Below are 26,362 nucleotides of genomic sequence, written 5' to 3'. Positions count from 1 at the left end.
GATCGTCAACACACGGTTCTTGCCAGCAGAGCCAGGTAAATCCAGAGAAAACACAGATCAAAAGACAGGTTCCGTTTCATGTTCTTTCCAACACCAGCAAGTGCTTCCGCACGTCCCTGACCCTCCTCTGTGCTTGCGGGTACACAGGAGTTAGGCCTACGCATTTATAAAATGTGGTACCAAATTGTACAAAAGTAACCAGACGGGGTCGGGGGCAGGAAGAGGGCTGTTTTACAAAATATCCTACCACCAGCTTGTTAATGTAAGTGGTTTCCAGTTTTGGACTTCCAAGTCCCCTTAGCAACTCTGCCTGGGAAGATGACGTGCACCGCACAGAAAACTGGTATTCCAAATACATTTCTTTGTGCAACACACTCGTGTGTGTGTAACGAGAATTAAAAAAGTTTTCTTCCTTCCTTTGTTGCCCAAATCTAGGCATTAAAAATACGCCCCCGTAAACCTACCGAACTTACCCACGGAGTAAGTCAGGACAGATTGAGAGAGGGAGGGACAGGGTCCACGGTCACTCCTGGACCCGAGGCCGGAGGCGCGGCCTCACCAGCAGGCCCATCTCCCCGAGCAGCAGAGGCCGCCGTGCGGGTGACGGGCGCTCCCTGCGTTCCCCCAGCTGTGCCCTCGGGTGTCTCGCTACAACATCTCAAGGCCGCTGGACTGCATAGCCCATCTTTAAAGCTAAAATAAAAACCGTTAGAAAAATAATCTGGCCAACGGTAATGGGACACTTTTTTCTCAGACAGAAAGTTAGAAGTACGCGACTCTTAGTCTCATCTTCTGCCACGATCGGCCTCGGTCCCGTCTTACCCAGCACAGCACAACTGGCCCTGCAACGCCGGCCGGCAACTCGGACGCGAGACCTCCCGTTACAGGGACTGACCGCTCCGTCGAGTCACGTCTTCTCTCAGGGACCCATCAGGACCGAAGTTCATTACAGAGCAGGCGAAGGACAGGGTGCACACTCCCCTCTTGGCCGCCTCCAGCGCCTCCAGCGCCCAGGGCGCCTGACCCCCGGGGGATGTAACCGCAGACAGAGCCCCACCCTGGCGACGGGAGGAAGAAACCAGAATCCCATCGACACATGCCCGCCCACCAAGGGGGCCTCCCTGGTCAGGCGAAGTGGGGGCTGGTCCCACTGAGGCAGCCCTGGGGGCAGGAAGGGGGAGGCAGGACTCCCGGGAGGCCCTAGGTCCGAGCAGAGCGCGCGGCAGGGTAGCACTGAGCACCCCCGCACCCACATACAGACCCCTGAGTTCATTCCTTTCTTGAGGTCTGTGATTTGTGTTCCTAAACTGTAACGGGAGCCGGGGGCCCAGGGGCGCCCCTTGGGTGACCACGTGCTTCCCGAACACGTCTCCCGTCCATCACTCAAGCTCCGGGGCTGGACACAACTTCCCCGCGCTCTGTCCCGGCTCCCCTGGCGGAAGCCTGAGCGCCTGCCTCGGACACTCGCAGTAAGCCCAAGGCAGAAGTCTACAGAAATCTCAGCGCAAGCTTCCGCACGTCCGACGAAAGGGAGCCGTGAACGAATAAATACGCACAACAGTTCTCAGAGGCCGATTTGGGCTTGCAGCGGGAAGGCGGTCCTCCCACGCTGCCACGGTGCCTGCGAAGCAACGCCTTTCCGCCAGGGCTCAGGAGCGCGGCTTCTGAGAAGGCCAGTCACTCAGGCCGGCTCTGGCTTACAGGGAGGGGAAGGAGGGCGACCCCAGCACGGGACCGAGCAAGGCGTGTGCTCCGCGGTGGGTGAGCACCGAGGAGGGCTGCTTGCCAGTCAAGACACTTTGGCCGGCTGAGGTAGGACACGGAAGGAAACAAGGCCCAGGGGAGGGAAAGGGCGTGCCGAGGGCGGAGGTTCTCCTCTCCCTGCCCCTCCTGCAGGTCCCCGTTATTGCTGGTCGGGTTATGGGTGTGTCCCCAGCAGGGGCTGCCAGACATCCACCGACGGGGGAGGAAGGCCCGCGTGCTGGGGGGGGAGAGCAGAAGCCCGCAGCCAGCCCCCGCCGCGGGTCGCCGCCTCCAGGCTCCTGTGGCCTCGGTGCCATGTGACGGATGGTCACCGTGCTCGGCTCCCAGGCTGGTGGGGGTCCCAGAAGTCACCGCAATGCCAGGCCCCGGAGAGCTCAGGCCACTGGCGGGTGTAGCAAAACCTTCTGGCAGAGGCCCGCAGCGTCCGCTCACACCTTGTTTACAGAGTTCCCGGGGACTTAGAAAACAACAGAAAAGGCCCACCTTCGTAAAGTTATGATTTATAGACTCTGTACAAACGCGGTCTCTGAGAGGTTCTCCTACTAGAAGAAGTCCATGGCCCTCGGCCTCCTCTTTGGCGTGGCGGGCAGCAGCTTCATGGTCCCCGGCGGGGTGCTGGCGGGCGAGCTCGTGGGGGTCTTTAGCACTCCATGCAGGGGCCTCTGCTCAGGGTTGAAGGCCACTCGGGAGGGGCCCGTGGGACTGACCAGGATGCTCTTGTCCGTCTTCTTGAACTCTGGCCCGGATGAAAGCAAGGCCCCTCGTTAATGGAGCAGCACTTCCGACCTGCCTCCCCCGGCCAAGCAGCGTCCCCCATGGGCACTGTCACCAATTCACACCGCCGGAAGCTCCCATGGGAGCCAGGCCGTGCACCCCAGCAGGTCAGTGTCCATCCCGAGGCCGAGAGCAGGCCCAGAGCTTCAGGAGGAAACGGAGCCGGCATCCTGGTTCACGGGGACAAACGAACCAATGTCTGCGGACACCATGGGAGGTGAGGGCCGGTGGGTCCATTTCTGAGAGGAGGGACTCGGGGAGTCAGGGGCACTCAGGGGACACAGATGAGCCTGAGGCTTGAGTGGCGGCCGGGAGAGACTTTCCTTCCAGCTCTCTGGCTCCCCCCCCCCCCCCCTCCGGCTGTCTCCAGCTCCCGGAACAAGGCCTTGCAAGCCCCGGGGCCTCTCAGGGCTGTGGGATGGCCCCTTCCCTCCTCACGCGCACACACATGTGCACACACGCACACACATGTGCACACACGCACACACATGTGCACACACGCACACATTTACTGGTGGGCCCTACGAAGAATCAGGTCTTAAACACACTGCATCCTTTTAAAAAGAGTCTGGCTTCTGTTAACAAAACAAAACAAGCCGACAGCCGCAAGACTAAAAGCAACCAGACGAGAACGTCCCTCCTCCCGTCTCCCCTGGGACGTGGCTCCCAAGGCAGCCACGCCTGGCCACCCTCCGTCGGTACCCCAGACCAGGACAGCCTTGAGCGTTCTGGGTGGTCCAGGCTCGAGAGGGCTTTCCACCGCGTCTTCTCCCAGGCAGACCCCGTCCAGAGGCCCCAAGGAGACCCCTCCGCACCCGACCCGGGCCGCCCCACCAAAAGCCTGGCGGCGGGACTTCTGACTCGGGACTAGGTCAGGGCCTGCGCCCCCCACACTCACCCGCGGTCATGTTTCTGTTCAGCCCGAAGGTGACTTTCTTGGAGCTGGATGGCGTCTTGTCTCGCTGCAAAGAGAGAGCGACAAAGGGAATGAGACAGCAGCGGCGGGGGCGCTCAGCCGGGCGGCCTGCATCGCCCCTGGGACACCCTCCGTCAGGACGGGCCAGCCCTGGGCCTGGCGTCTCTGGGCACACGGCGGCCACGTGCTGCATCCTGGGGGAGACGCAGGGCACAGCGTGAGGTCTGAACCTCCCAGCCGACGGGAGAGCTCGGCTCTCAGAGCAGCAAGGACACCCATCCCCCTGGAGTTTCACGGTCTCACACACACCAGGGACGGACTCTGGCTCTGGGGGGCAGCGTACATGCTCCCCAGCGTTTCACGCACAGACAGATCGGGGGTTCTGACGACTCGGAGAGTTAGCCCAGTTGTCATCTGTCTGGGAGACTCCGGGTGCGGGCCTGCCCTGCGTGATGAAACGCCCCATTTCTGGTGAACCCCCCGTTCTGCCCACACCATTCGTGCTTTAAGGCCGTACATGTTTTGGGACGGGAACTTGTCTCCTGTCCCCGGAGGCATCTGGCAGGCGTCCCCGGGACAAGGTCCGCGAGAGCGGCTAACACAGGCAGCCGCCTCTCTGCTAGTTCGAGCGGGTACTGCGGCGGCACCTCCTTTTCCCAGAACGGTCCCTGGGCTGCGGGCCTCCCGGCAGGGCCGGCCCAGCAGCCCCCGGCCCACTCGGCTTCCGTCTGTACCTGGCTCCACAACCCCACCGGCACCTGGTGGAGCTGGCCATGTGCTTCACTGCGACCCCGGCCCGGCCTTCCGGAGTAGCCCCCACTCCTTCCCCCACCCTGACCAATCCTCCCCTGCATCCTAGGCAGTGACCCACGCTGACCTCCTCCAAGTCTCCCGTTCCCAGGAATTCAAAGACGAGGCTTCACCCACGGCACCTGCAATCCCCGCAGCCAATCCCTCAGGCCATCCCAGATTGCCGAGAGACGAGCCCCTGCGACCCCTGCCCTGGGGACCCCCAGCACAGCAGACCGGGGCTCCACGGGCCAGTAGTGGGGCCCGAGGCCCAGCGCCCACGTGTGGGGCTCCCAGGCGGCCTGCAGGGGGACTGAGCTCACACACCTGCACGGCACGGGGCACAGAGGCCACAGCAGTGATGCTCTTGGCTTTTCTGAAGAACAGCGGCTTTGGTAAGAAGGGGGTGTCGAACCGCACAAAGTCGTTCTCTGGCCTCAACGGCCGCTTCTTCGAGGGGCTGGAAATGCCCCCACCCCCCTGCAAAGGGAGAGGAGAGAGGAAAGTTCACAGCCATGTGCAAGGGGGGACCAGGGCCCCCGGGACGCCGCGTCTGCCGCTCAGACACCCCCCGCCCCCCCGCAGCGCTCCCTGCGCCCGACACGGCTGAGGGTTCCCAGCTGCGCGGCCACAAGAAGCCGCGTTTATCTTCCGACTTAGCTCTCCCTGCTCTGAAGACTCCTGTCTTTCAAAGACCACCTGTGACACGGCAACTCCTCTTCTCATTTCTGACCAAAGACCTCACTGGCCAGTGAGACGTTGGGGACAGAAGAGCGAGCACAGAAGAGCGAGCACGAGTCCAGTTAGGACCTGCAGGTTGGTTACGGCAGACAACCCTCCCCGGGCGTGTGGCAACCAACCGCTGCCCCCGGCGAGGCCCCTGCTCCGGCTGACATCGTGCTGCTGGTCTCTGCAGGGTCTCGGCGTCCCTAGCTTGGAAGCTGCTGCCTTCCCTCAGCAGACCCCATGGTGCCGAAAGCAAGGGCCAGACCTGGGGGGCCTCTCTCACACGCCAGCACCCCACGGCAGACACACGACCGCTTCTGAGAGGAAAACCCTCCCTTGACCCTGTGGGTTATTTAGCAATTGTTCCTGTGCCAAAGAAAACTGTCTGGACCTGAGAAATAAGACTAGATTTCTCGGATAGTCTCAGCGAAGAAAGAGACCAAACGAATGGTGCGCGGGGGCCGAGGGACACTGGTACCAGCGACAGAGCCGCTCAGGGGACGGTCTAAGGCGAGACCAGGCTTCCCAGAGCTCGGCGGACAGATCTGCGTGTTTCCCGAGCTGAGACTTTCCCCAAGCACAGACTCACCTACCTAACTGGTCAGAAGCACCGTTAGCCTGGGAATAGCCCTTAGCTGAGCGTGCACGGGCGCTTGACCCACCGCCTCGGCTCCCCGGGCGCCGCCCAGCAGTGCCCGCCCACGTGCATGTTGGACACGGGCAGCAAGCCTGTCCCGGAAGGGCCAGGGAGTAAGAACTGACAGCTCGGTGGGTCGCAGGGTTTGGAACTACTCCGGCCGGGCGTCCAGGTGGCCACCCGGGAGGGGGGGGGGGGCAAAGGGGAGGGGCGTGGAAAGATCCAGAGCTGGGCTGCAGACGCGTCAGCACGGACAGGCAGACAGGTTTTCCGTTAAAAAGGTAAGCAGGAAAGGTAAGAGAACCGGCCCCGAAAGGACCAAGGTCGGCGGGAGTTGACGAAGGACCGGGAGAACAGGACCAAGGTCGGCGGGGAGTTGACGAAGGATCGGGAGAACAGGGTCTGGCGGGGACACCCGCCCGTGTCTACGGCAGGGGGACAGTGTCCTCGGCCAGAGGCACTCCCTCCTGGCTTGGGGCTGGCCAGGGCACCGGCGTATTTCCTCTTTGGCTGGGGCTGTTACAAGCTCCTTGGCCCGGAACTCTGGCCTGTCCCCCACCTCTGCCCCCGCAGATCGGGGCTGGCGGCCTTACCAGAGCCAGGGAGAGCGTGGCCTCCGACTCCGGTACCCCGCCGAGCAACACAGACTCAGGCTTCTCCTTCCTCCTCTTCCTCTTTTTCAGGATGGCAGCTTTCTGACCGGACGGGCTGTGCAGGTCCAGGCTGCTGGGCTCCCCCTTCTTGTTCTTCAGCCTCCCGCCCGGGGATAGGGGCCAGGCCAGCACCGGGGGGCCGCTGCCGTTGACCGGGAGGGCTCCCAGTTTCCGCTTCTTCTTCGGGACGGGGGCCCCACTGGCCGGGGAGGCTCCTGGAGCCAGGGCCTGAGCGCGGGCACTGCCGGGGCCGCCAGGGGCCGCGTCCTCCAGAGGCAGGGGCGAGGCAGGCTCACCGCTCCCGCCCTGCACCCTGGGGCTCCTCTTCCTGGGCCGTTTTCTCCTGCTGTGCACTGGGGTGGCCTCCACGTTCTGCTCCTGGGGCCCCGGGGTAGCCACTGTCCCTGGCTCCCCGGGCATCTTTGGGGCTCTGCCCACACTGGCCTCCAGCTCGCCATCCCCGTTCTGCTCTGGGGGCATGGCTTCCGGCCCCGACCCCGGATACTCAGGCTGGAGGTGGTTCTTCTTCTTCTTCTTCCTTTTTCTCTTCTGGACACTGGCTTCGCTCTCCTCTTCCTCAGCAAGAGAGAACTTGTTTCCTAGAAAAACACCGGAGCCTGGGACAGTGTCTGATGTGGGGGTGGCCGCAGGCTTTGTCGGGCGCCATGCTTTCCCTGGCCCAGCCGGGACCAGAGCCTCCGGAGACCGGTTCCCGCAGCCGTGCTCAGGCCCGTGGGAACCGCAGAGCCAGGGCGGACGTGAACAGTAGCTAAGGGGGTGCTGCGTCCTGTGCTCTCGGCACATTTGCCCGCTGCCCCTGAAGGCGCCCCCAGGAGGGAACACGGGCTCTTCGTTCCGGGAGGCTGTGGGTAGTCCCCGGACAGCCACGACGCTCAGTTCTTTCCTCTCCAGCCGCCGGGAGCCCCACTGGGTGCCTCCCAGCACCCGACGGCAGCCCGCGCCCGCCTCGCCCTCCTCCCTTGCCAGCACCAGCCTCACGGCTCACCTTGCTCCTTCTCCAGCTCTGTTCTCTCTAGAACTTTATTTCCTTTTCTCTTCTGCCTTCCTCGGTTGAGGGTTTGGTCATCTTCATCAGCAGAGACGCCGTCCACAAAACCGAGCTGAGACACGCTGCCTGCCGGACCCCAGAGCCGCCGCTCGTCAGCCGAGACCATCAAGACTTCGTACCCGCCTCACCTGGGAAGCTTCTCCACCCCGACTTCCCCGTCCTCATCCCTGCTCTCATGACCTCCCCAACCCAACCCAACCCAACCCAACGCTCAGCCACCCTCGCTCCCATGGCACGGGCCACGGACAGCTTTTCCCCAGGGGCACGGCGACCAGGACGGCAGAGGAAAGGGAGCCTAAGAGGTCAACTCCTTTTCCTGAAAAATCAAACTGGAAGCTTCCTGGACCAACAGAAATCCCCCCGTTGAAATGACAAGGGCCCCCTGCCCTGCTGCGGCCTGGGGGCACGGCGGCGGGGCAGGAGCTCTGCCCAGCGGATGGCCGTCACGGGTGAGGGCTGCAGCTAACGCGCCCAGCGCCTCTCCATCCCGCTTCTCAGCGTTTGCCGTGACTGCCCCAGCGGGCCACGTGCCGGTACTGGCTGCAATCCTCTGGCCTCACCTTCGGAGAGATCCCGGAACCTGAAACACAGAACGAGGGCCCCTGAGGAAAGCCCTCTTTTCTGTCTCCCGCAAACACACACGACCCGACGATTAGGCTGTGCCGTCGGGGCCAGCGCGCGCCGCTGTCTTTTCCTTCCCCAGGGGAGGCCAAGGGTGCTGTGAGCCAGAGGCCTGAAGTGGAGGAGGAGCCGCCCTCCGGGACACGGTGACCCAGAGACTCTGTCTTGGTTCGCTCACACAGAACAGAAGAAATGACAACTCCTTTTTCCGTGCTGGAACGGCTTCCCTCTCTGCCGACAGCCCCTCGTCCTCTCTGCTCACACGGTGGAGAAAACGCTCCCCACGGGGCCGGGCCCGGAGCATGTGGGGCTGTGTGCTGGCGGGGGGCAGAGCTCCGGGGGCGCAGGGAGCGGGCCTGAGCCCGGCTTGGCCACCTGCCAGCTGGGACGCCAGCCGAGCCCTGTGGGCAGTGGGGAAATCAAAGAAGCCGTCCTACAGGGCCTTCCTCTGTGTGGACTCACGTCCAGTGCTCAGAGGGGCGGCTGGGCACATGGCGGCAGTCCTCTCGGCTGCTCTGTCCGAGTTATAGGCGCAGCCGCTCTCTGGCATCCCCGCGGCGGTGGGGGCGAAGAGGGGCCTTGACCACACCGAGCGGCTTGCCTACGCCCACGCCGCAGTCTCTGGCTCTGCTGATGCCAGCAGCTGCCACCACTTCTGTTCGCGCCGCTAGGGGGCGGCCGCGTGCCGGCAGGGGAGGGGCCGTTCCCCAAAACCTTCCAGGCACAGGCCATGGCCAGACGTGCTGGAGGCCGGGCAGTGGGGAGTGGGGAGGGGACGCACCCTCCCCTGCGAGCTGCGTGAACACCGACCACGCCCACTAGTCACCTACTTTTTGATGAGCTTGGAGAGACGCTTCCTGTTGAAGGGAGGGATGTTCTTCTTGTTAGTGATTTCCAGGAGTCGGTCGGCAATGGCCTTGTAGTCGAACTGTGTGAGAAGAGCAGTGAAACGTGACCCGCAGGCGAACCCCACTCTTACAAAGTCCCTTCCACTGGTGACAGGCACCGGCGCCGTGGGACTCAGGGCACACTCAGCAGGACGGTCCAGAGGTGAGGGCTAAGACTCAGTGACCAAGATGTTTGGGGCCGTGTTAGAAAATCTGTTCTCCTTCTCGTTGGGGGACGCTAGTCCTCGTCTGCTCTATTTATTCTTTTCTTAAAGTCGTAGTAAACCACATCCCATGAAACTTGTCCGAGTGTGCGTCTTTGTAAATTTAATTGAGACGTCCAACGCGTGCTTGGCAACAAGGTAACCTTTACTGGAAAAGCAAGGAGCTGCCTTTGTTGTAGGGAACGGGATCTACGGTTCAGGCCAAAGTGGAGACTGACATCTTTCAAAATTCCATCCCCCCTGTCTCCAGTAAGCTCATCGTAAGAGAGGACGTCAGCGAGCAAAGGGATTAAGGACGACTGCGCGCTCGGGCCGTGTGGATAATGAGCTGTGACCCTAATTCCCACTTAGCCAGGCCTCACCACAGCGAATCCACGTTCTACCAACCTGCAGCAGGGGCCCGGCGTCCTCTAGGCGCCCTTCAGGCTCCCCGTCGTCGTGGCCCCCGTCCTTTCTGGAGTGCTGCTTGCCCAGTGCTGTCAAAACACACCCAGAGACAGGGCGCTTCAAACGCTCGGCCGCGAGTCCTCCCGCACGAGCCACCATCTCTGTCTCGGCAGAGAAAACCTGCCAACACGTTCGTCGGCTCCCGAAGACATCGTACATTTTGCCTTTCAATGACGTCACAGACAAAACCTCTGCTGCCCTCAGTGCCCTCCAGCGCTCCGTCTTCCCGTCGACCCCAGCGGGGACAGGAGGCCCGGGCACCCGGGAGCAGAGCACTGGGGAGTCTGTCCCGGTTTCAGGTAAATTTGGGATGATGCACTAACGTCTCACAGGGCTGCCGCGGCAGACACAATTATCAGTAACGTGACTCTTAACGTTTAAAAAGGAATTCGAAGAGCACCGATGCCCATGAAGAAGCAGATAAAAATCACCAAGGAAAACTCACAACTTGTCAAATCCTAGCAGCTGGTTAGTGGTGGGGCCTCCGGGCCCAGCCTGGAGAAGACGGTGTGGGGCCCTGTGCACGCGCGTCCCCGGCAACAAGCAAGACCCCTGGAGCTGGGCACAGCCCCCCATGATGGCGCAACACCTGCTCAAGGTCACCTGGTTAGTCCCTCACCTACGCTGAATTTAAGATTAAAGTTTTTCTTCTTTTGTTTTAAAAGAACAGTTTTTCTGATTAAAAACTAACGCGCGATCGCTGTAGAAAACTGAGAGCAACAGAAAAGGTAGAAAGGAAGCAGAAGTCGCCCCTAACCCTGCCGGGCGCGGCCACCGACGGCTGTTCTCGTAGCCTCCCCCACTTTTAACGGCACGTACCAAACCAGGCTTCTTGTACGTACTTTTGTGTCCTCTTGTAAAAAATGCTGAAATTTCTTTTGGCATCAGTTTTTGAAATCCCGGCCTTTTAAGGTCTATATAACATTTCAAAAGCCTGGATACACCCTGACCGTCCAGTTTACCTAACGCTGCACCCCTTAGCACTGCTAGGGTCAGGGGGCCCTGCAGCCTGAAATGTGGGCTCCAAGGGCGGCCCCAGCGGCAGCAGCCCACAGGCTTAAGGGAACCCCGGGGGCCCCGGAGGTAAGGAGGTGACGCGGAAACGCCCATTCGCAGTGAGCGTGCCCAAGACCCTCTGGCAGACGTAGGACCCCGTTAGGATGTTTAAACCTTAAAAACCCAAAACAGAAACAAAAGCCAAAGCAAGAGCAATGACAACGTGAAACCCTGGGGGGACTGGTGGGACGGGAGGAGGCGTGGGCGTGGCGGGCACGGAGAGGGCTCCTGGGGCAGAGCTGCGTGTCAGCAGACCCCGGCCTCTCGTCCCAGGTGTGGACCACACTGGGGTCCCTGGCGGGAAACTTAGGTTGTTGCAGTGAGACTCCCACGAATGCATTAAAAAGTATTCAGCTGAGGGCGGCCTGGGTGACTCAGTGGGTTAAGCCTCTGCCTTCGGCTCAGGTCATGATCTCAGGGTCCTGGGATTGAGCCCCGCATCGGGCTCTCTGCGCAGCAGGGAGCTTGCTTCCCCCTCTCTCTCTGCCTGCCTCTCTGCCTGCTTGTGATCTCTGTCTGTCAAATACATAAATAAATAAAAGATATTTTTAAAAAAAAATTGTTCCGCTGAGAACTTTGTCTAAACTGGCCGTTCAGGGGAATCGTCTCACCCGGCTTTTTACTGACTGGTTTCCTCCACGCCGCCTCGTTCTCCGGCATCTCTTCCTCGGAGAACGCGCTCTCACCCACTTGGGTTTTCTGTTCCTGGAGGGTCTCTTCGGGGCCAGAAGGAGACTGGTCTACGATGACTTCCAGAACACCCCTCGCTATCGTCTGCACCAACGTCTGGCTGAGGGCGGAAGACAGCAGGGAGAAGGTGACGACAAAGCGTGGCCCGGGGTGCCCAGCGCTCGGCCCACCACAGCCTCCCAAGCGTCTGCCGGGACCTATCACCCGGGCAGCAGCGCGCCCGAGCCAGCCAGCCGCACCAGGGTGGGGCCAGAGGACAGCCACGTGGGGAAGGTGGACGGAAGTGGGAGGGCGTGACTCCTGGAATGTCTGGGGTCAAAGCCAGCAGAGCCCAGGCCGGACTCAGGGCGTCCCACGTCTTGCACAGGGAATTTCAGAGTCCAGCTGCTCTGGGCTCCGCATAAACCATCACGGGTGTCCTGCGTCGCGCCTCCCAGCGACTCGACCACCACTGCCCCTGGTTGAGCACCGAAAGAAGCTGCGAGAGCAAACACGGGACTCACTCCTTAGTCCTGGCTGCAATTTTGCAGAACGGATCAATAAACTTGAGATTCTGATCTGCCAAAAGCTGAAATTCAGAAACAGAATAGAAATGTTTGATACGTCCTAGGAAACGGAGCCATTCACATTTTCCACACGGGTTAGGTCCAGAAAACAGTTCCGTCCACACCCAAAACCCACCGCATGAACTGCCCAGATGCTCGGAGGCAGGCCAAAGGCCACGGCTGTCTTCCAGCCGCCTGGTCAGTCCACTGACCAGAGAAAACCAGCCCATGAACCCGTGCTGTTCTGCGTTCCCTGCCCTATACACAGGTTCTACACAGATGTCAAAAACTGTAAGATAAACCAATTTTTAAAAATGTAGTATTTCTACTTCCCTTTAATTAAAAAAAAAAGCTTTCACTGCAGAACACCTGTAAAAATAAAAAAGCAAAGACTGTGGACAGTCCCAAATTCAGATAATCACGTGCAAGCGAACCCGTGTCCTTCCCGCACACTGTCCACGCACGGGTGAATCCACGCTCCAGAGAGGCCTCTGCGAGCACAGCTTTATCTGCTGCCTTTTGAAACACCAATACTGTGACCCCGTCCTGGTGCTACGACTAGACTACGTTTGTCGCTTCCCACAGTCCCTAAGTGAGACCTCCAGGAGCATCCTTAGTGCACAGCCCGTGTCCCCGCGTGCCCTACTCTGCTTAGCACGTGCTCCCAGCTGGGGAAGGATCCGCTGAAAGAGGCTGAGCCCGTTCCTGGCGCCCCTGCGGCGGAGCGCAGCGCCTCCTCCGCAGCCCGGAGGCCACGGGCAGAGCCAGCGCCCCGCTCAGGCCGGCTGTGGTCAGGGGACACCGCCAGCCCCACGACGTCTTACCTCTCTCCCTCCCACTTTGGACAGCTCGTCCAGATAGATGCCGATGAAGTGGAACTTCAGCCCGTTTGGAGACTGGCTCTCGGGGTGCAGGATTTCTTTCATCAGGACATCGAGGAACAGCTTGATTCGGCTGAAGAAACCACACACACGGTTCTATGACCTACGGCAGGCCAACGCCTCGCTCTTCCCCGAAAGGAAACAGTCCCGTTCGTTCTCATGCTCCGCCGTGTGACAAAGCGCGTGTTATGAGGAGAAAAGCAGCCCGTGCGAGGGGCAGAACACGCTGCAAGTGGGCCCTGCCCCTCCAGGAGCCTCTCCTGGGCTCCGAGTTCTTCCCGCGTAAGGAAGCTCTGCTCCTCCCAGGAGTCGGCAGAGCGGAAGGCAGAGACGAGGCACCTCACCCCAGCTCGCTCATGAAATGCTTTTAAATTTTATTTAAAGCGGACAGCCACGTGGGGAAGGTGGACGGAAGTGGGAGTCAAAGCCAGCAGAGCCCAGGCCGGACTTTTATTTATTTATTTGACAAAGAAAGCCACAAGCAGGGGGAGCAGCAGGCAGAGGCAGAGGGAGAAGCAGGTCCCCGCTGAGCAGGGAGCCCGACGCGCGGCTCGATCCCAGGGAGCATGACCCGAGCCGGAGGCAGACGCTTCACGGAGCCACCCAGGCGCCCCTACTTTAAAAGTCCTAAAGCCACCAAATGCTGGCCCCCGTACTTTACTGACCTCTCTTCCCAGCCGTCTCTCTTCAGAACCTCGAAGGACTGCCTCAGGACCAGACGGATCAGCTAGAGAGAGACAGCTTTTGTTACACGAGGAGAAAGAAACGTCCGGCCGTCCGCAGGAGGAAGAGACCCGTGGAGCTGGCAGAGCCGCATGTCCAAAGTGAGAATAGGGTCACGGTCACCGCAGGGAACTTCGCATCAGAAAGTGCGAACGAAGGACCCAAACTCGCCGACAGCGGGAAAACAGCGGCGCCCTTGAGCGCAGAAGCACACACTGTCCCGTGCCCGCGGGAGCCCTCGCCATGCCTCCCACGGACACCCTTCCCATCCCGAAGCGGCCCGGCCGCCTGCCCTCCCCAGGCCGCCGAAGCCGATGGGGGAAGGCGCGCAGGTCTCACCATGTAGAACTTGTCCAGGCGCAGCCGGTCTATCCCCGTCCACTCGCGGTTCATCGTCTGCCAGAACGTCTGAAGGAACAGGTGCTCTGCGGCGAACGAAAGGCTTTGAGAACTCGGTGTCGGGCTCACATACGACCACACAGCAAGAAAGTAACACAGGGAAACAAACTAGGACTCTCTGTTATTTACTTTTTCTAAGAATTTTTTTGGCAGCTAGAAAATCTGGTCAACCATTAAGCTCGCTCAGTAATTCATTCTCCATTTCCACAAAGCCCATCGGAACAGGAGGGCCGGCAGCATCTCACAGTTCGTCCACACTGCTCTGTGCGGCGCTTCTCTCTGTCCCCCGCAAAGCCGTGTTTCTATTAAAATCAAACATTCTCGGAGCCTCGTCTACAGGCCCCTCCCGCACCTACACCTAACCACCAATCCAGAGCCACTGGTTCTGACGAGCGCTGGGGCGATCTGCGCAGAAACTCGGCTTTCGGTGTCACGTTCCGAGTCAGCTGCTCGAGCTCTAACAGACGTTCTATTTTTCTCTTCTGAGCCGCGACTCTACCACTCTTCCATCCAAAAAGAACTGCTGAATTTTTCGGTCTGTTTTTATTTCTTTTTGCACAATTCTTCCTTGATATGTGAAAACCTAGAGGATATTCCACGTGTAGACTTCTCGTTACGCGTGGGCTGGGGCCCAGCGGAAACACGGAGCCGCTCGGGTCCCTGAGGCCCGTGGGGGGCTCCGTGCCGCAGGGCGCTAAGCGGAACCTACGGCCACTTCTGCGGTCTCTTCTCCCTTTGTCAGGAATCAAAGCCCGAGTGTCTCAGGGGTAGTTCATCTGTCCCCCTGTGTGTTCTTTCTAGAACAGAGGGCTCACTGCGCAGTTTATTACCAGTGAGGACCTTCTGTGGCTCCGGTCTTCAGGTGAGGCTCCGGTGAGCCCCGGCACACGCATGCAGAGCCCCTGAGAGCGTTATGGCAGCTCAGAAGGCACAGACTCTGGAGAGTTTCATTTTTTAAAACAAACCAAAAAAAGAAAAAAAGAGATTTTATTTGTTTGAAATCTGTGCGAGCTCACACCATACTGCGCAAGATGCGTCTTTCGGGGTCACGGCTTTCCCACGGGGAAGGTCTGTCGCCTGCCAGGTGCTCACTGGTCGCCCCGGGTGCCTGTTCAACAAGCCCCTGGAGAAGGGAAACCCTCAAGGAAGGAGAAACCACAGAGCCTAGTTTCCCAGGCAAGTTACCCAAGCCGGTGGGACGAGGAAGCTTTGAAAAGCATGAAAATGTCAGGACTTACGGGCCTCTGAGTTGTTAACAACGTGGACGAGTTGGGAAATAGTGTTCGCTAGCTCCTCCTGCAAAGGCGGGGTCGGGGAGAGACAGTGGGGTTACTACGCGGCAGCACCGGGTCAGGACAGCGTCTGCTGGCGTCCGGACCTCCGGCCACGTCACCACGTCAATTCCACCACACGCGCAGGTCCCAGGCCCAGGGGACTGCTGTGCCACGTGACATGCCTCTGTGGATCACGCTGCACGTTAGGGGCAGCAGCTCTGGTTTCTGTGCAAATGACGCACACAGGCAAACCAGCCGCCAGTTCCTGGCTTTAAACATCTTACCATGGGATGGGAGATTCTAGCCTTAGCCTCCAAATTATGGCACAGCAATGTCGGCAAGGGGGTCCCTGGCGGTTAGACACGGGGACTGTCACTCCTCAGGGCTGTGTGGACAGACAGTCCTGGCCTCCACTGGCTCACAGCAGGCTAGAGCGGGCGGGTGCGGGAAGCGGAGGTGAAGGGCTCCCGTCGAGGCTCCGCCCAGGGCCAAAGGGCCCCCTGAAGTCAAGTCCTGCTACAACACGGCCAGCCTGCTGGTGGGGAGAATTTGGTGGTCCGGGTCTAGGAAGAGACCTCCCCTGGCGAGTGGCCGCCAAACGATCCTGCTCAGGACAGGAGCACAGCCCTCGTCAGGGCGACCTGCACTCCATCTGCGCTCGCGTCTTCCTCACCCGCTTTAAATGAACTCCCAGCCTGGAACGGGATGCTCCCGCTCCTCTGTTTTCTTCCTCCACTAAAGCTGTCGGCTGTCACTGCTGAATGTAACTGAAAAATATTTGGCCCTGCTGTCCTACTCAAAATGTGTTCAGCGGAGTAAAAGCGGTAAATCAAAGTGTGCCATCACACGGCCCGGGGGAGCGGGGGGGCACACGCTCATCCAAACACGTCAAGGCCGCGATGGGCTTTCAAGCTGGCGTCCCTCGAGGCTCACCCTCCGCCCTACGGAGGCAGGCCTGCTCTCACGCACACGCAGCGAAGCTCTGCCAACACTGAGTCCCCTCCTGAGTCGGCTCTGGTGGTGGGGTTCAGCGCCTGGCGGCTGTGCCCAGCCTCCGCCTGACGTTAAGGCTGGCGCATCAGAGGCAGGTCCGGGGCTTGGTCTACAAAGATCCTGACCCCCCGCGAGGTGGCAGCCCCGTCCTCACGGGCTCTCAGACCACTGCCGTGCCACGCCGGACCACCAGCAGTAACAGACAAAACAAAACTTGGAAATATGCAGTCATGTAAAAAATGCCATGGGACGACCTATGAAACTATGACAGAGAAATACGAAATCTCCATTGTAGGCACATTCTTCGTTATTTAAAAAAGGTGACCTCACTGCCTGGTCCCAGTGTCGCTCTCTGGATGGACGAGAGGGGGCAGCTGACCCCTGAGCAGTGACGTCACAACGCGTTTACGTGCACAGGACATGGACCCAGCAGGAAACGAGCAAGCCCTTTTCTCCACCTGGGCCAAAACACCCCAGCCACACGACAAAGAGAACTGTATGTTACCTGGAGGAGGGGTTCATCCTGCACCCACATGCAATAGAAGAGCCCTTTCCATATTTTTAGAAGTTCTTCTTGACTGAAACCTCCTAGGGGACAAAACAGCACAAACGTCTTAGAGCCTCGCATTTCCCGCCCAGCGCCTAGAACCGCCACGCGAGAGGGACAGTAACACCACAAACGTTTTTATTCTCTTACCCACAAAGGTCTTTTTTTTTTTTTTTTTTTTTAAGTTTTATTTGAGAGCGAGCAGAGACCGAGCACGAGTCAGGGGGCGGGGAGCAGAAGGAAAAGCAGACTCCCCGCCGAGGAGCTCAGTCCCAGGACGCGGGGATCAGGACCGGAACCGAAGGCAGACGCTTCACCGACTGAGCCACCAGGTGCCCCACAAATGTCCCTTTTATTCTGAAGCATCCACTCCCTTGTGGGATAAAAATAAACATGTGTAGATCATATAGTTTTATGCTTTCTGGGGCAGGTGGTCGTGGTGGTACATCCTCATTCTCTGGTAGTGTAAGGAAGTACATGTCTTCGCAACAGAAAGTCAACTAGCGAGGCGGCCATTTACAAAAGGAGCTCCCTCCAGGTGCCCCCTCCGCCGAGAGCCCGCTGAGAGCACACTCAGGCCGCATCACCCCCACTGGCACTGCTCTTATGAAACACGATTGCAAATCCCAGTCCCATACAGCTGGCCCTGGGGAAACTAGGAGAGCTTTGCGATATTCTCGCAAAGACACCTTTTTAAGGATCCTGCCAAGAGGTCAAACTTGGCTATACCCTGACCTCTCTCCCTCCTGGTTACAGTTTTGACTGACTGGACAATGTCTGCCTGGCCTGAAGTGACATCACCTTGCTTAGTCTTGTCCGGACTCATTTTCAAGCCATACACCACCCCTGAGCAAGACATGAGTCACACGCAGCCTTCCAGCTCCTGGGCAGATCCCTGGTGTCACGGCGTAATTGCTGAGTGACATAAGGGATCGCAAAAATCAGGTAAGTGTACATTCTTGGAGTTTCCAAGCCTATGGAGAACACACAGAATCCTTGAGGCTTGGCTCATGTCCCCAGTGGTCTGTGTTAACACTTCACTAGGAGACACTAGCAAAACTCTTCTGGAATATCAAAGGACACACTAGGTGAATGCCAGGAAGCACACACACCGGGCATCAATGTACTTTCAACGCATCGAAAGGTAATTAACAAGTGGCGAACAGATCCTTCTTGCCGAACTGAAGTCAGCGCGTTCACAGTGGGAGTGCGCAGACTTCCAAGTTACCCAAGACCTTTCTCATATCAGCTATTTCATTGCGGTGCATTTTGATCCTCTGTGATAGGTTCTCACTTCAAACCACGATACCAGAAGCTAAAGTTTATTAAGATGTATTTCCTTTAGGGGTCGGGCAAACCACATGGCAACCGGCTTCCCCACCCCTCCTACCTTGCTGTGAATAAGCCACACCTGGGGGCCGCCGTTGCTAGCACGACTAGGGCTTGAGGGACAGGTGTGGGGCCCCAGCCAGAGCCAGCGATGCAGCGGCCGGCTCCTGCCTGGATCCTGTGGCTCAAAAAAATCCACGAGGTGATGGGAGAGCTCAGCAGCTCAGTATTTCACAGGGAGGAATTAAAAAAAACGTGTGATGCTGGTTGTGTGGGAGAGAGAGAGTCCTCAGGCTCTGGAGAGCCACAGGGAGGTGTGTGGAGGGGAGAGGTCTGCGATTTGCTTCACGACACCCTAGTGGAAGGGGGAAGTGGACGGAGGGGACAATCCAGGCAGCGAGTAACGGGGCTGAAACGGAACGGTGAGTCTGCTCCTCTCAGAGGCTCCTGCCCCCTCCCTGCAGACTCAAAGAGGACGCAGTCTACACCTGCCCGTGCCGGGGAGCAGAGTTCTGCCAAGGAGAAAAACAGTTCTGGGGCCATCAGGCGAGCTCTTCTGTGAAGCTGTGCTTTGGTGTTTCCCCTAAAATCTAGTCTGGCTTGGGGGCGCGTGGGTGGCTCAGTCGGTTCAGTGTCTGACTCTTGCTTTCGGCTCAGGGTCACGGGATCTGCTTGACATTCCTCCCCCTCTTGCTTGCTGGTGCGTGGGCACACTCTCGCTCTCAAGCAAGTCAAATGAAACAAGCGAGTCTGGCATGGATATTTTGTCAAGTTGTAACTGAAAAGAAGTCTTAACCAGTAAAGACACATTTTTATGCAAGATGTTCATATGTTACACCAAAAGTTACTCGATCAAAAGTGCCTTGTTTACTACCCCGAGCCCCAGAGGGACCTGGCGTGCATCTCCGGGTGCTCCTTGGGCGCCGACATGATGCTCACACGTAGTACGGAAACGCAGACGCATGGCTGTGTGTGTAACCCAGACAGCGTCACACGTGCCACGCATTCCACATTTGGCCACGCGCTTAAAAGTAGCGCAGCGTATGTTTATCTCCAGACGGTTCTTCTCACCAACTCCAAGCCACAACCTGACGCACCAAGCACGCGGGGCTCACCCCCACCTCTAACAGGCAGAGAGGCCGAGTGTGTGTGTTGGAGAGCTTCACGTAACGGAAGAGTACGGATCCCAACCCAGTAACGGGCCGACAGCAGACCCCAGACCGCGGGCAGGACAGGGGGTCGGACGCGAACACATGGTCTGTTTCTTCCCCTGGAGGCAGCAGAGCGTCGTGGACACGAACCTGCGGCTGGGCCCCAGCTCGCTCCTTACTGGCCGTGCTTTATCGGGAAGCCAGCGGCCAGCCCTGGGCCTGTTCCCTCGCCTACAATGTACGTCGTTTCTGCTTAGGGTCAAAATCAAAAGCATGTTCTAGACGCACTTTCTAAGAGCCGAGCACTAGTCAGTGCTCCTGGTAGGTTTTACGATTTCTCACGGTCTCCGTCCACATGGACATACGTGTACCTTCACTACATGTATAAAAATCATTGGTTTTCACCAGGAATTTAGTCGGTCAAAACACGGTAGCATTTTTTTAAACGTTTACGAAGTAATCTCTGCCCCTAACGTGGAGCTCAAACGCATGACCCCGAGATAGAGTCCCACGCTGCACCGAGCCCCCATTTTTCTTCTTTCTTGTTTTCGCGCGGACTTACAGTCGACACACTGTGTTACATCAGTTTCAGGGGCTCGGCACAAGCTGCCGTGTCACCACACGACGCCGGGACAGCGTCACTGCCTATATGCTCCGTACCTTTCACCCTGCGACTCACTCATTCCATAACCGGAGGGAGGCCCAAAGTACCCATTTTCGAAGCATTTAGAGCAAAACAGAGAAATACTCATCATTTAACGTCTCTTCACTGAGTGGGAAACATACTCATCCGAAGCAGTTTCGGGTCACAGCTGCTTTCTGTCTTCTTGGGGCTGACTTCCTTAAACGAGCGCCACTAAGCTTCTGGCAACAATATGGGTTTAGTTACTTCGCAACAAATGAGGCGAACACGAGGTGAGATGTGGGCAGAGTAAACTCCCACGAGCTGTGGAACGGGAACACCTGACTGCTGCTGTGAGCGCCAAATGAGCTCAGGAGTCATCTGAGGTCCGGTGAGGCCACATGCGGTCAGTTAAAAACACCCCCAGCTCTGCACGGGGTCCAGATGACCCCTAAACCTAGCGGTATGAGGAAACACTTCCCCCCATTACTGAATCTGAGAGCCCATCGCCCTAAGATGCACGGTTCTTTTATGAGCCACTGTATGAAAGCAAGAGGGCAAATAAAATGCTCACAAGGTTGATTTTAAGATACGCTCCCATGTCTGCAGATGTAAATGTTTAAAGTTGCAGAAGCAATAAAACTGGGGGGGGGGGATCCTGTCTTTTGTTGACTGCTCTATTCCCAGTGCCAAGACCACTAACAGCACACAGTAGCAGCTGTGTTTGCTGAAGACATGAATGAACGAACGAACAGTACAAATGAGCTCTCGTTTGGAGGACAGCGATCATCCTGTGAGTGCTTCCCGCAAACGGTTAAAACACCAAAGCAACATTTAGCTGCTTGAGGCACCGCAAAGATTTCCCATTTGTTTTTAGAATCGTAAGACCATCACAGCATGTGGCTCTTGATCTCAGGGTCGTGAGTTTGAGCCCACTTTGGGTGTAGAGATTAGTTTTATATTTTTTAGTAAGTAGGCTCCGTGCGGAGCGTGGAGCCCAACGCCTGAACTCACGACCCTGAGATTAAGACCTGAGCTGGGATTAAGAGTCAGACGCTTCACTGATTGAGCCATCCAGGTACTACAAGATCACTAAAAACAAAACAAAAAACAAGCAAACAAAAAAACCGGAACAAAACACACAGCTATCTATGTTGCTGATGGGCAGTTCTGTATCAGTAAGACTAAGATTTCGTGTTTCCTTTACCATGCACATGACAAAAACACAACAAACTGGGACGTCTGAGTGGCTCAGTGGGTTAAGTCGCGGCCTTTGTCTCAGGTCGTGATCCCAGCATCCTGGGATGGAGCCTCTCATCCGGCTCCTTGCTCGGCAGGGAGCCTGCTTCTTCCTCTGCCTGCTTGTGCACGCTGTCTCTCTGATGAGTAAGTAAATAAAATCTTAAAAACAACAACAAAAACCCCACAACAAACTGTGAGCCTGTCAACGAGATGCACACATCAGGCCAAGTTATTCCCCAACATGCATTTCATGCTGATGGGGCTCAGCGGCGGCAAAGACCTTGTTTATTCCGTCCCCGTGATCACTGCCTACCACACTCGCCATATAGTTCATTTTCCGGAAGCCCAGCGTACCCCACGCAAGGTGGACATGGTGGTGAACAAGAGACACGAAATAAGTCACTCTCAGCGTGATGGGTGCTGATCAGACGTGACCTTGGGAGCACTGGTGTCTGCCCACTGGCCTCACGCCCCTGTGTCCCCTCAGATCCTGGGTTGCTCGCCAGAGGGCTCTGAGCAACAAGCTCTGTCTGGCTATCTCAGCCCTGATGTCCTTACTCTGTTCTTGCGCACAGGCAGCCCTGCACTGGCCACTTGCAGCTGAGCAGACCGACGGACGCTTACGCTGTGTGGGGAAGGATGACACACGACAGGTAACGAAGCCGCAGCTAAGTGCCAGGCAGGGACACACCAGCTGTTCTGGAACCCTGGCGGGGCGGGGTGAGACGGAAGGGAAGGCACTCTGGAGGCAGTGACGCTGGACTGAGCGCCGGGAGTGAACAAGAGAAGCGGAGGCCGAGAGGAGAGAAACTGTAGGCAGGAACCGGCACGAGGCCGTCATGCAGGGGCCGAGGTAGGAGGAACAGGGAGGACGGACCGTTGCCTGCGGACCTAGAAACCCAGGAAGGTCGGACGTGATGAAAACAGCTTTAGAAGATGCCCTAGGCTGGTCTACGGGGGACAGGATCTAGAGAGCGGCAAGCGGAGTTAAGGAGACTGGTTAGGAAGCAAGTTCAGGGTCTAGACGGCACAAAGGGGCTCAGGGAGGGCAGCGAAACTCAGAGGACGCAGGAGACAGGGCCTGAGGGCTGGGGGAGAGGCGTCTAGGACATGACCGTGTGCCCAGCCAGACGCCGAGTGGATGGGGACAGACGGGAGGCAGAGGAGAACGGGTTTTAGGGGGAGGAAAGTGAAGCACTTCTGGGCGTTTGAGTCTGAGGTGCCCTTGGGACACCCAGGCGGGAGGACCCTGTCCACAAGGCCTATCTGAGCGGACAGCAGCCAGGTTTGTCCTGGCCACGTGGGTCAGGAACCTGCAGCGGACTCGGGATCCCTGAAGCCAGGACAGTAAGCGGACTCTGGGGGCGCGGCAGAACGAAGTCAGCAACCTGGTCTTCCCTCCTTCACGGCAGACTTCTCTCTGCCGGGTGCCCCTCTGCGATTTCTCCCCGACAGAACCGCACTGGGGCGGCCAGCGCAGGGGCCGGACTGTCTGCTCGGTGACTCCGAAGGCAGCGGCGCCCGCAGCCCCCAGAGCTCACGGAGCCCTTCGGTGGCCTCGCACTGGCCAGGAGCAAACCAGGGTGACCCGGCCAGCACCGCTCGTCCCGCTTCGCGTCCCAACAGCCTCCGTCTCCCTCCTCCGACAGCCGTTTCCGGGCGCGCTCGCCCCCAGCCGCCGTCCGCACCCGCTCACCTCCCCAGAGGGGCGCCCCCTTCCCCAGACCCCCCTTCCCTTCCCTTCGCCCACAGACCACCGCAGCCACCGCTCCGCCGGACTCCCGCCAACACGTGCTCCCGCGGACGCCCTCGGATCGCGGCGGGGGTGCGGGGGCCCGGCCCGGGGTCAGCCGCCCGCCCCCCGCCGCCCCACTCCCCGCGCCTCCGGGCGCCCCAGCCAGCCGTCGCGGCGCGCTGGGTCGGCGGGGGACGGTGCGCGCGGCGCGGACGCGCACGGACGGCCCCCGGGCCCCGCGCCCCCGCCCCCGCCCGGCCGCCATGTGGCGCCGCCGGCCGCCCGCGCCCACCTGTCTCCCTCTGCGTCTTCACGCTGAGGTACTGGCGCAGCTTCCTCACCGCCCGCTCGCGGACGCCCTTCTCCTGGGACGCCAGCCGCTGCGCGAACTGCAGCTCGGCCGGCTGCATGGCGGGGGCCATCGCGCCCGCTGGATCATGCCCGGCCGCTGCCCGCCGCCCGCAGCCTCCCGCCGCCGCCGCCGAGCAGCCCGGGGCCGCGACTGCGCAGAAGGCGGCTCGCGGCGGCGGCGGGCGCGGGCTGATGGCGTCACAAAGGCGCCGGCCGCCGGCGCTCGCGGACCCGGCGCGCGGACCCTGGCGGCGAGGTTCGGGGCGCCTTCGCGCCTCGGCTGCGTGTGGGTCGCCGCAGCTCCGGGCGCTGGGCGGCGCGGCTGGCCAGCGTCCGTGTTGAGACGTCGGGAAGAGACGGAAGACCGTCTCGGGGGTCTCGAGTCTTGAGCCCACTCACGAGAGCTCCGTCCGACGGGGCGCCCCCCGCGGGAGACACGGCGGCGAGCCCTTAACGAGGAGCCGCCTCTGCGGGGTGCAGACCCAGAAGGACGCGGACCTTGGGGTTTTTGGCGGGATGCTGGGGACAGCCCCGCTGAGGGGTCGCCCTGCTAGGGGCCAGGTCTGAGCCTCTGCTGCCGTTGAGGCAGCGCCTTCCAGCGTCCCCAGTGTCCAGGTCCCGGGGCAGGTCCAGGGCGGGGACAAGTCCTGGGGCAGGGGGAGCAGGGCAGGACCCAATGCGGAGTCTGGTAGGGTCCAGGTCAGCTCCCGGTGCATGGATGGCAGGGACACGGTCAGCTTCAGGTCTCTGTGCAGGGGATGGAAGGGACAGGGCCAGGGTCAGGTCTCTGTACAGGGGATGACAGGGTCAGGGTCAGATCTCTGTGCAGGGGATGGCAGAGACTGGGTCAGGTCTCTGTGTGGGGGGTGGCAGGGACAGGGTGAGGGTCAGGAGGGTGAGGGTCAGGTCTCTGTGCAGGGAATGGCAGGGACCAGGTCAGGGTCAGGTCCTGGTGGAGGGGATGGCAGGGTCAGGGTCAGATCTCTGTGCAGGGGATGGCAGAGACAGGGTCAGGTCTCTGTGTGGGGGGGTGACAGGGACAGGGTGAGGGTCAGGAGGGTGAGGGTCAGGTCTCTGTGCAGGGACAGGGGTAGGACCCAGTGCAGGGGATGGCAGGGTCAGGGTCAGGGTCAGGTCTCGGTACAGGGGATGGTAGGGACAGGGTCAGCATTCGGTCTCTGAGCAGGGGATGACAGGGTTAGGGTCAGGTGTTGGTACAAGGGATGGCAGGGACAGGGTCAGTGTCCGGTCTCTGTGCAGGGGATGACCGGGTCAGCGTCAGGTCTCTGTGCAGGAGATGGCAGGGACAGGGGTAGGTCCCAGTGCAGGGGATGGCAGGGGCAGAGGCAGGTATCGGTGCAGGGGATGGTAGGGACAGGGTCAGGGTCAGGTCTCCGTGCAGGGGATGGTAGGGTCAATATCAGCTTCCAGTCTCGGTGCAGGGGATGACAGGGTCAGCGTTAGGTCTCTGCAGGAAATGGCAGGACCAGGGGTAGGTCCCAGTGCAGGGGATGGCAGGGGCAGAGGCAGGTACAAGGACCGATGCAGGGGATGGTGGGCTGGTAAGGGTCCCCCCCTGGGTGTAGAGATTTAGAGTGTGTGGTTGTGAGCCTGTTCCAGTCCTGGAGAACATTCAGGGGACCCTGGCGTTGTTGTTCCCGCCAGTTTCAGAAACGGACGAAGTCTTAGTTGTGCAATAGGCCCGTCCACCTGGTCCCACGGGCTGCACCCTACTTCGCAAACTCGGTGGGCATGCGGGGGCAAGTGAATGGACGGGGTGGCCTCTTCCAGTTCGTGCCGGGCGTCTCAGTTGCGGCGCCAGCGGGCTGGACTGCCGTCCCGATCCAGGGCAGACGCGGAGCCCGCTGTCAGCTTCGGGCCTCGCTAGCGTCGCTCAGAGCCCAGCGAGGGAGCGTAGCCGCCCGCCGTGTGCGGACGGTCCCTCGAAAGCACCGTCCCCGAGCGCCGCGTCCCTTGCCAAGCAGGACAGGCCCCGTTCGACTTCCATAACTTGACACTTACACTCGGGTCTCCCTGTCCTTCTACTTTTCAGTTAACGAGTTTTAAAAATCCGGTTAAGCCGGGAAAGCGCACGCGGGATCTCGCCCGCGGAGCCGAGAACGCCGCCGCCGCTCTGCGAGGTTTGGGCCTCGCTGCGCTCCGTGCCCGGCCCCGCGTAGTCGCGTTCCCGCGCTTTCGGCGTGAGGGGTCAGAGGGCGCGGCGCTGCGCAGGCGCACGGAGCCGAGGCGGCGGCGGCCATGGGCGAGGCAGGCGGCGCTGAGGAGGCCTGTCGGGTCAGTGAGGAGGCCCGGGCTGCCCCCACTGTCCTTCCCGCGCTGGCGGCGGCCCGGTGCGGTGCTCCCCGGCTGCCCGGGGCCTGGTCGGTGGCGGGGTGGCCCCGCGGGGGCGGCGGGGGTCTGGCGGGGGGCTGAGCGCTGGGGCCGGGGCCGGGACGGCCGGACGTGTGCAGGGAGCCCGGCCCTCCGGCCCAGGTCCCCACGCCGTGGCCTGCGCTGCCGGGGAGGAAGGTGGGGAGCCCCGGGCGTGGGCCTGGTCGCGGCCTGTTGGTGGCCTGACCCCGGGAGGGCGGAGGTCGCTGCGGGCCGGCCGGGCGCCCGGTGGAAGGCTTCGTGCGGGGAGCTGGGCGCGGGGCGGCCGGCGTCGTCTCGGCTGTCGCGGAAGGGCCGCAGCCGGCTCCTCTCTGGCGTGCGGAGCGGGGGCGCGGGCCGGCCGCGGGGACACCTGCCTGTCTTCCAGCGCGCGGGGGCCAGGGAGGAGTTCGTTAAAGTCCGCAAGAAGGACCTGGAGCGGCTGACGACGGAAGTGATGCAGATCCGGGACTTCCTGCCCCGCATTCTGAACGGGCAGGTGCTGGAGAGCTTCCAGAGACTGAAGGTCGCCGAGAAACGTGAGTCTCCTCGGCGGCGGCGGCCGCGAGCGCTGGTCCGGGACCGGGAGACGCGCCGCAGCCGGGGCCCTGCTCTCCGGCCTCTCCTGCCCGGGGCAGCTGCGCGGAGAGCTGAGAGCCGTGCGGACCGGAGGTCGCGCCTCTGACGCCGCGCCAGGCGGTCAACGCGTCCGTAGGCGGCGAGCGCACAGGTCCGTCGTTTTGGGGTGCGACTTTCGTTAGAGAGAGCGGGCCGGGGAGGCAGAGAGTGCCCCGCTGGCTCTGCTGGGCCTGACGCCTCACGGGGACTCGATCCGCGACCCGAGCTCACGGCCCGAGCCAACGTGAAGAGCTGCAGGTGGTGACCCACGCACCCGGGGGCCCGCCGGCCCGTCCAGAATTGCCGGGCCTGGTCCACGCGGAGTGTGA

General features: G+C 60.3%; 2 protein-coding genes across 6 annotated transcripts in view; one reads left to right on the top strand and one right to left on the bottom strand.

Moving 5' to 3' along the window:
• Nucleotides 1–266: 266 nt before the first annotated feature.
• Nucleotides 267–23,189, bottom strand: RRP1B (ribosomal RNA processing 1B). Of its 5 annotated transcripts, none has more exons than XM_046001820.1 (16): nt 22,987–23,189; nt 16,574–16,656; nt 15,040–15,097; nt 13,742–13,827; nt 13,345–13,406; nt 12,623–12,752; nt 11,757–11,821; nt 11,175–11,353; nt 9,448–9,536; nt 8,780–8,877; nt 7,889–7,908; nt 7,266–7,394; nt 6,200–6,858; nt 4,571–4,723; nt 3,437–3,500; nt 267–2,500 (listed from the first exon to the last, which is right to left on the bottom strand). In XM_046001820.1, the coding sequence occupies exons 1-16, from the start codon at nt 23,114–23,116 to the stop codon at nt 2,307–2,309; spliced, it is 2,199 nt and encodes a 732-aa protein (XP_045857776.1). In that variant the 5' UTR covers nt 23,117–23,189; the 3' UTR covers nt 267–2,306. The 5 variants fall into 5 exon arrangements, with proteins under 5 accessions (XP_045857776.1, XP_045857779.1, XP_045857780.1 ...); XM_046001823.1 differs by having other exon boundaries at nt 23,036–23,166; XM_046001824.1 differs by lacking the exon at nt 22,987–23,189 and adding an exon at nt 13,931–14,738 and having other exon boundaries at nt 16,574–16,655.
• Nucleotides 23,190–24,797: 1,608 nt separating this feature from the next.
• Nucleotides 24,798–26,362, top strand: part of LOC123940819 (heat shock transcription factor 2 binding protein) — a 98,128-nt gene continuing 96,563 nt past the window's right edge. Inside the window, exons 1-2 of the mRNA XM_046003719.1 lie at nt 24,798–24,854; nt 24,964–25,954. Of these exons, the coding sequence (XP_045859675.1) occupies nt 24,798–24,854; nt 24,964–25,954 (1,048 nt within the window). The remainder of the gene's footprint in view (nt 24,855–24,963; nt 25,955–26,362) is intronic.

The sequence above is a fragment of the Meles meles genome, chromosome 4 (assembly GCF_922984935.1).
Source record: "Meles meles chromosome 4, mMelMel3.1 paternal haplotype, whole genome shotgun sequence".
In the NCBI taxonomy this organism is placed as follows: Eukaryota; Metazoa; Chordata; class Mammalia; order Carnivora; family Mustelidae; genus Meles; species Meles meles.
The sequence above is the reverse complement of the archived record's forward strand: the minus strand, read 5'-3'. Positions and strand labels throughout refer to the sequence as shown.

Bases quoted from the DNA above. Each gene is read 5' to 3' on its own strand.
- RRP1B (XM_046001820.1), bottom strand. From the start codon at position 23,116: ATGGCCCCCGCCATGCAGCCGGCCGAGCTGCAGTTCGCGCAGCGGCTG. The intron at 13,407-13,741 runs GTGAGACCTGCG...GTCTCTCTCTAG, and splicing joins GCCTGGACAAGTTCTACATG to CTGATCCGTCTGGTCCTGAG. The intron at 9,537-11,174 runs GTGAGACGATTC...GTGTTTTGACAG, and splicing joins ACCAGTCAGTAAAAAGCCGG to CACTGGGCAAGCAGCACTCC.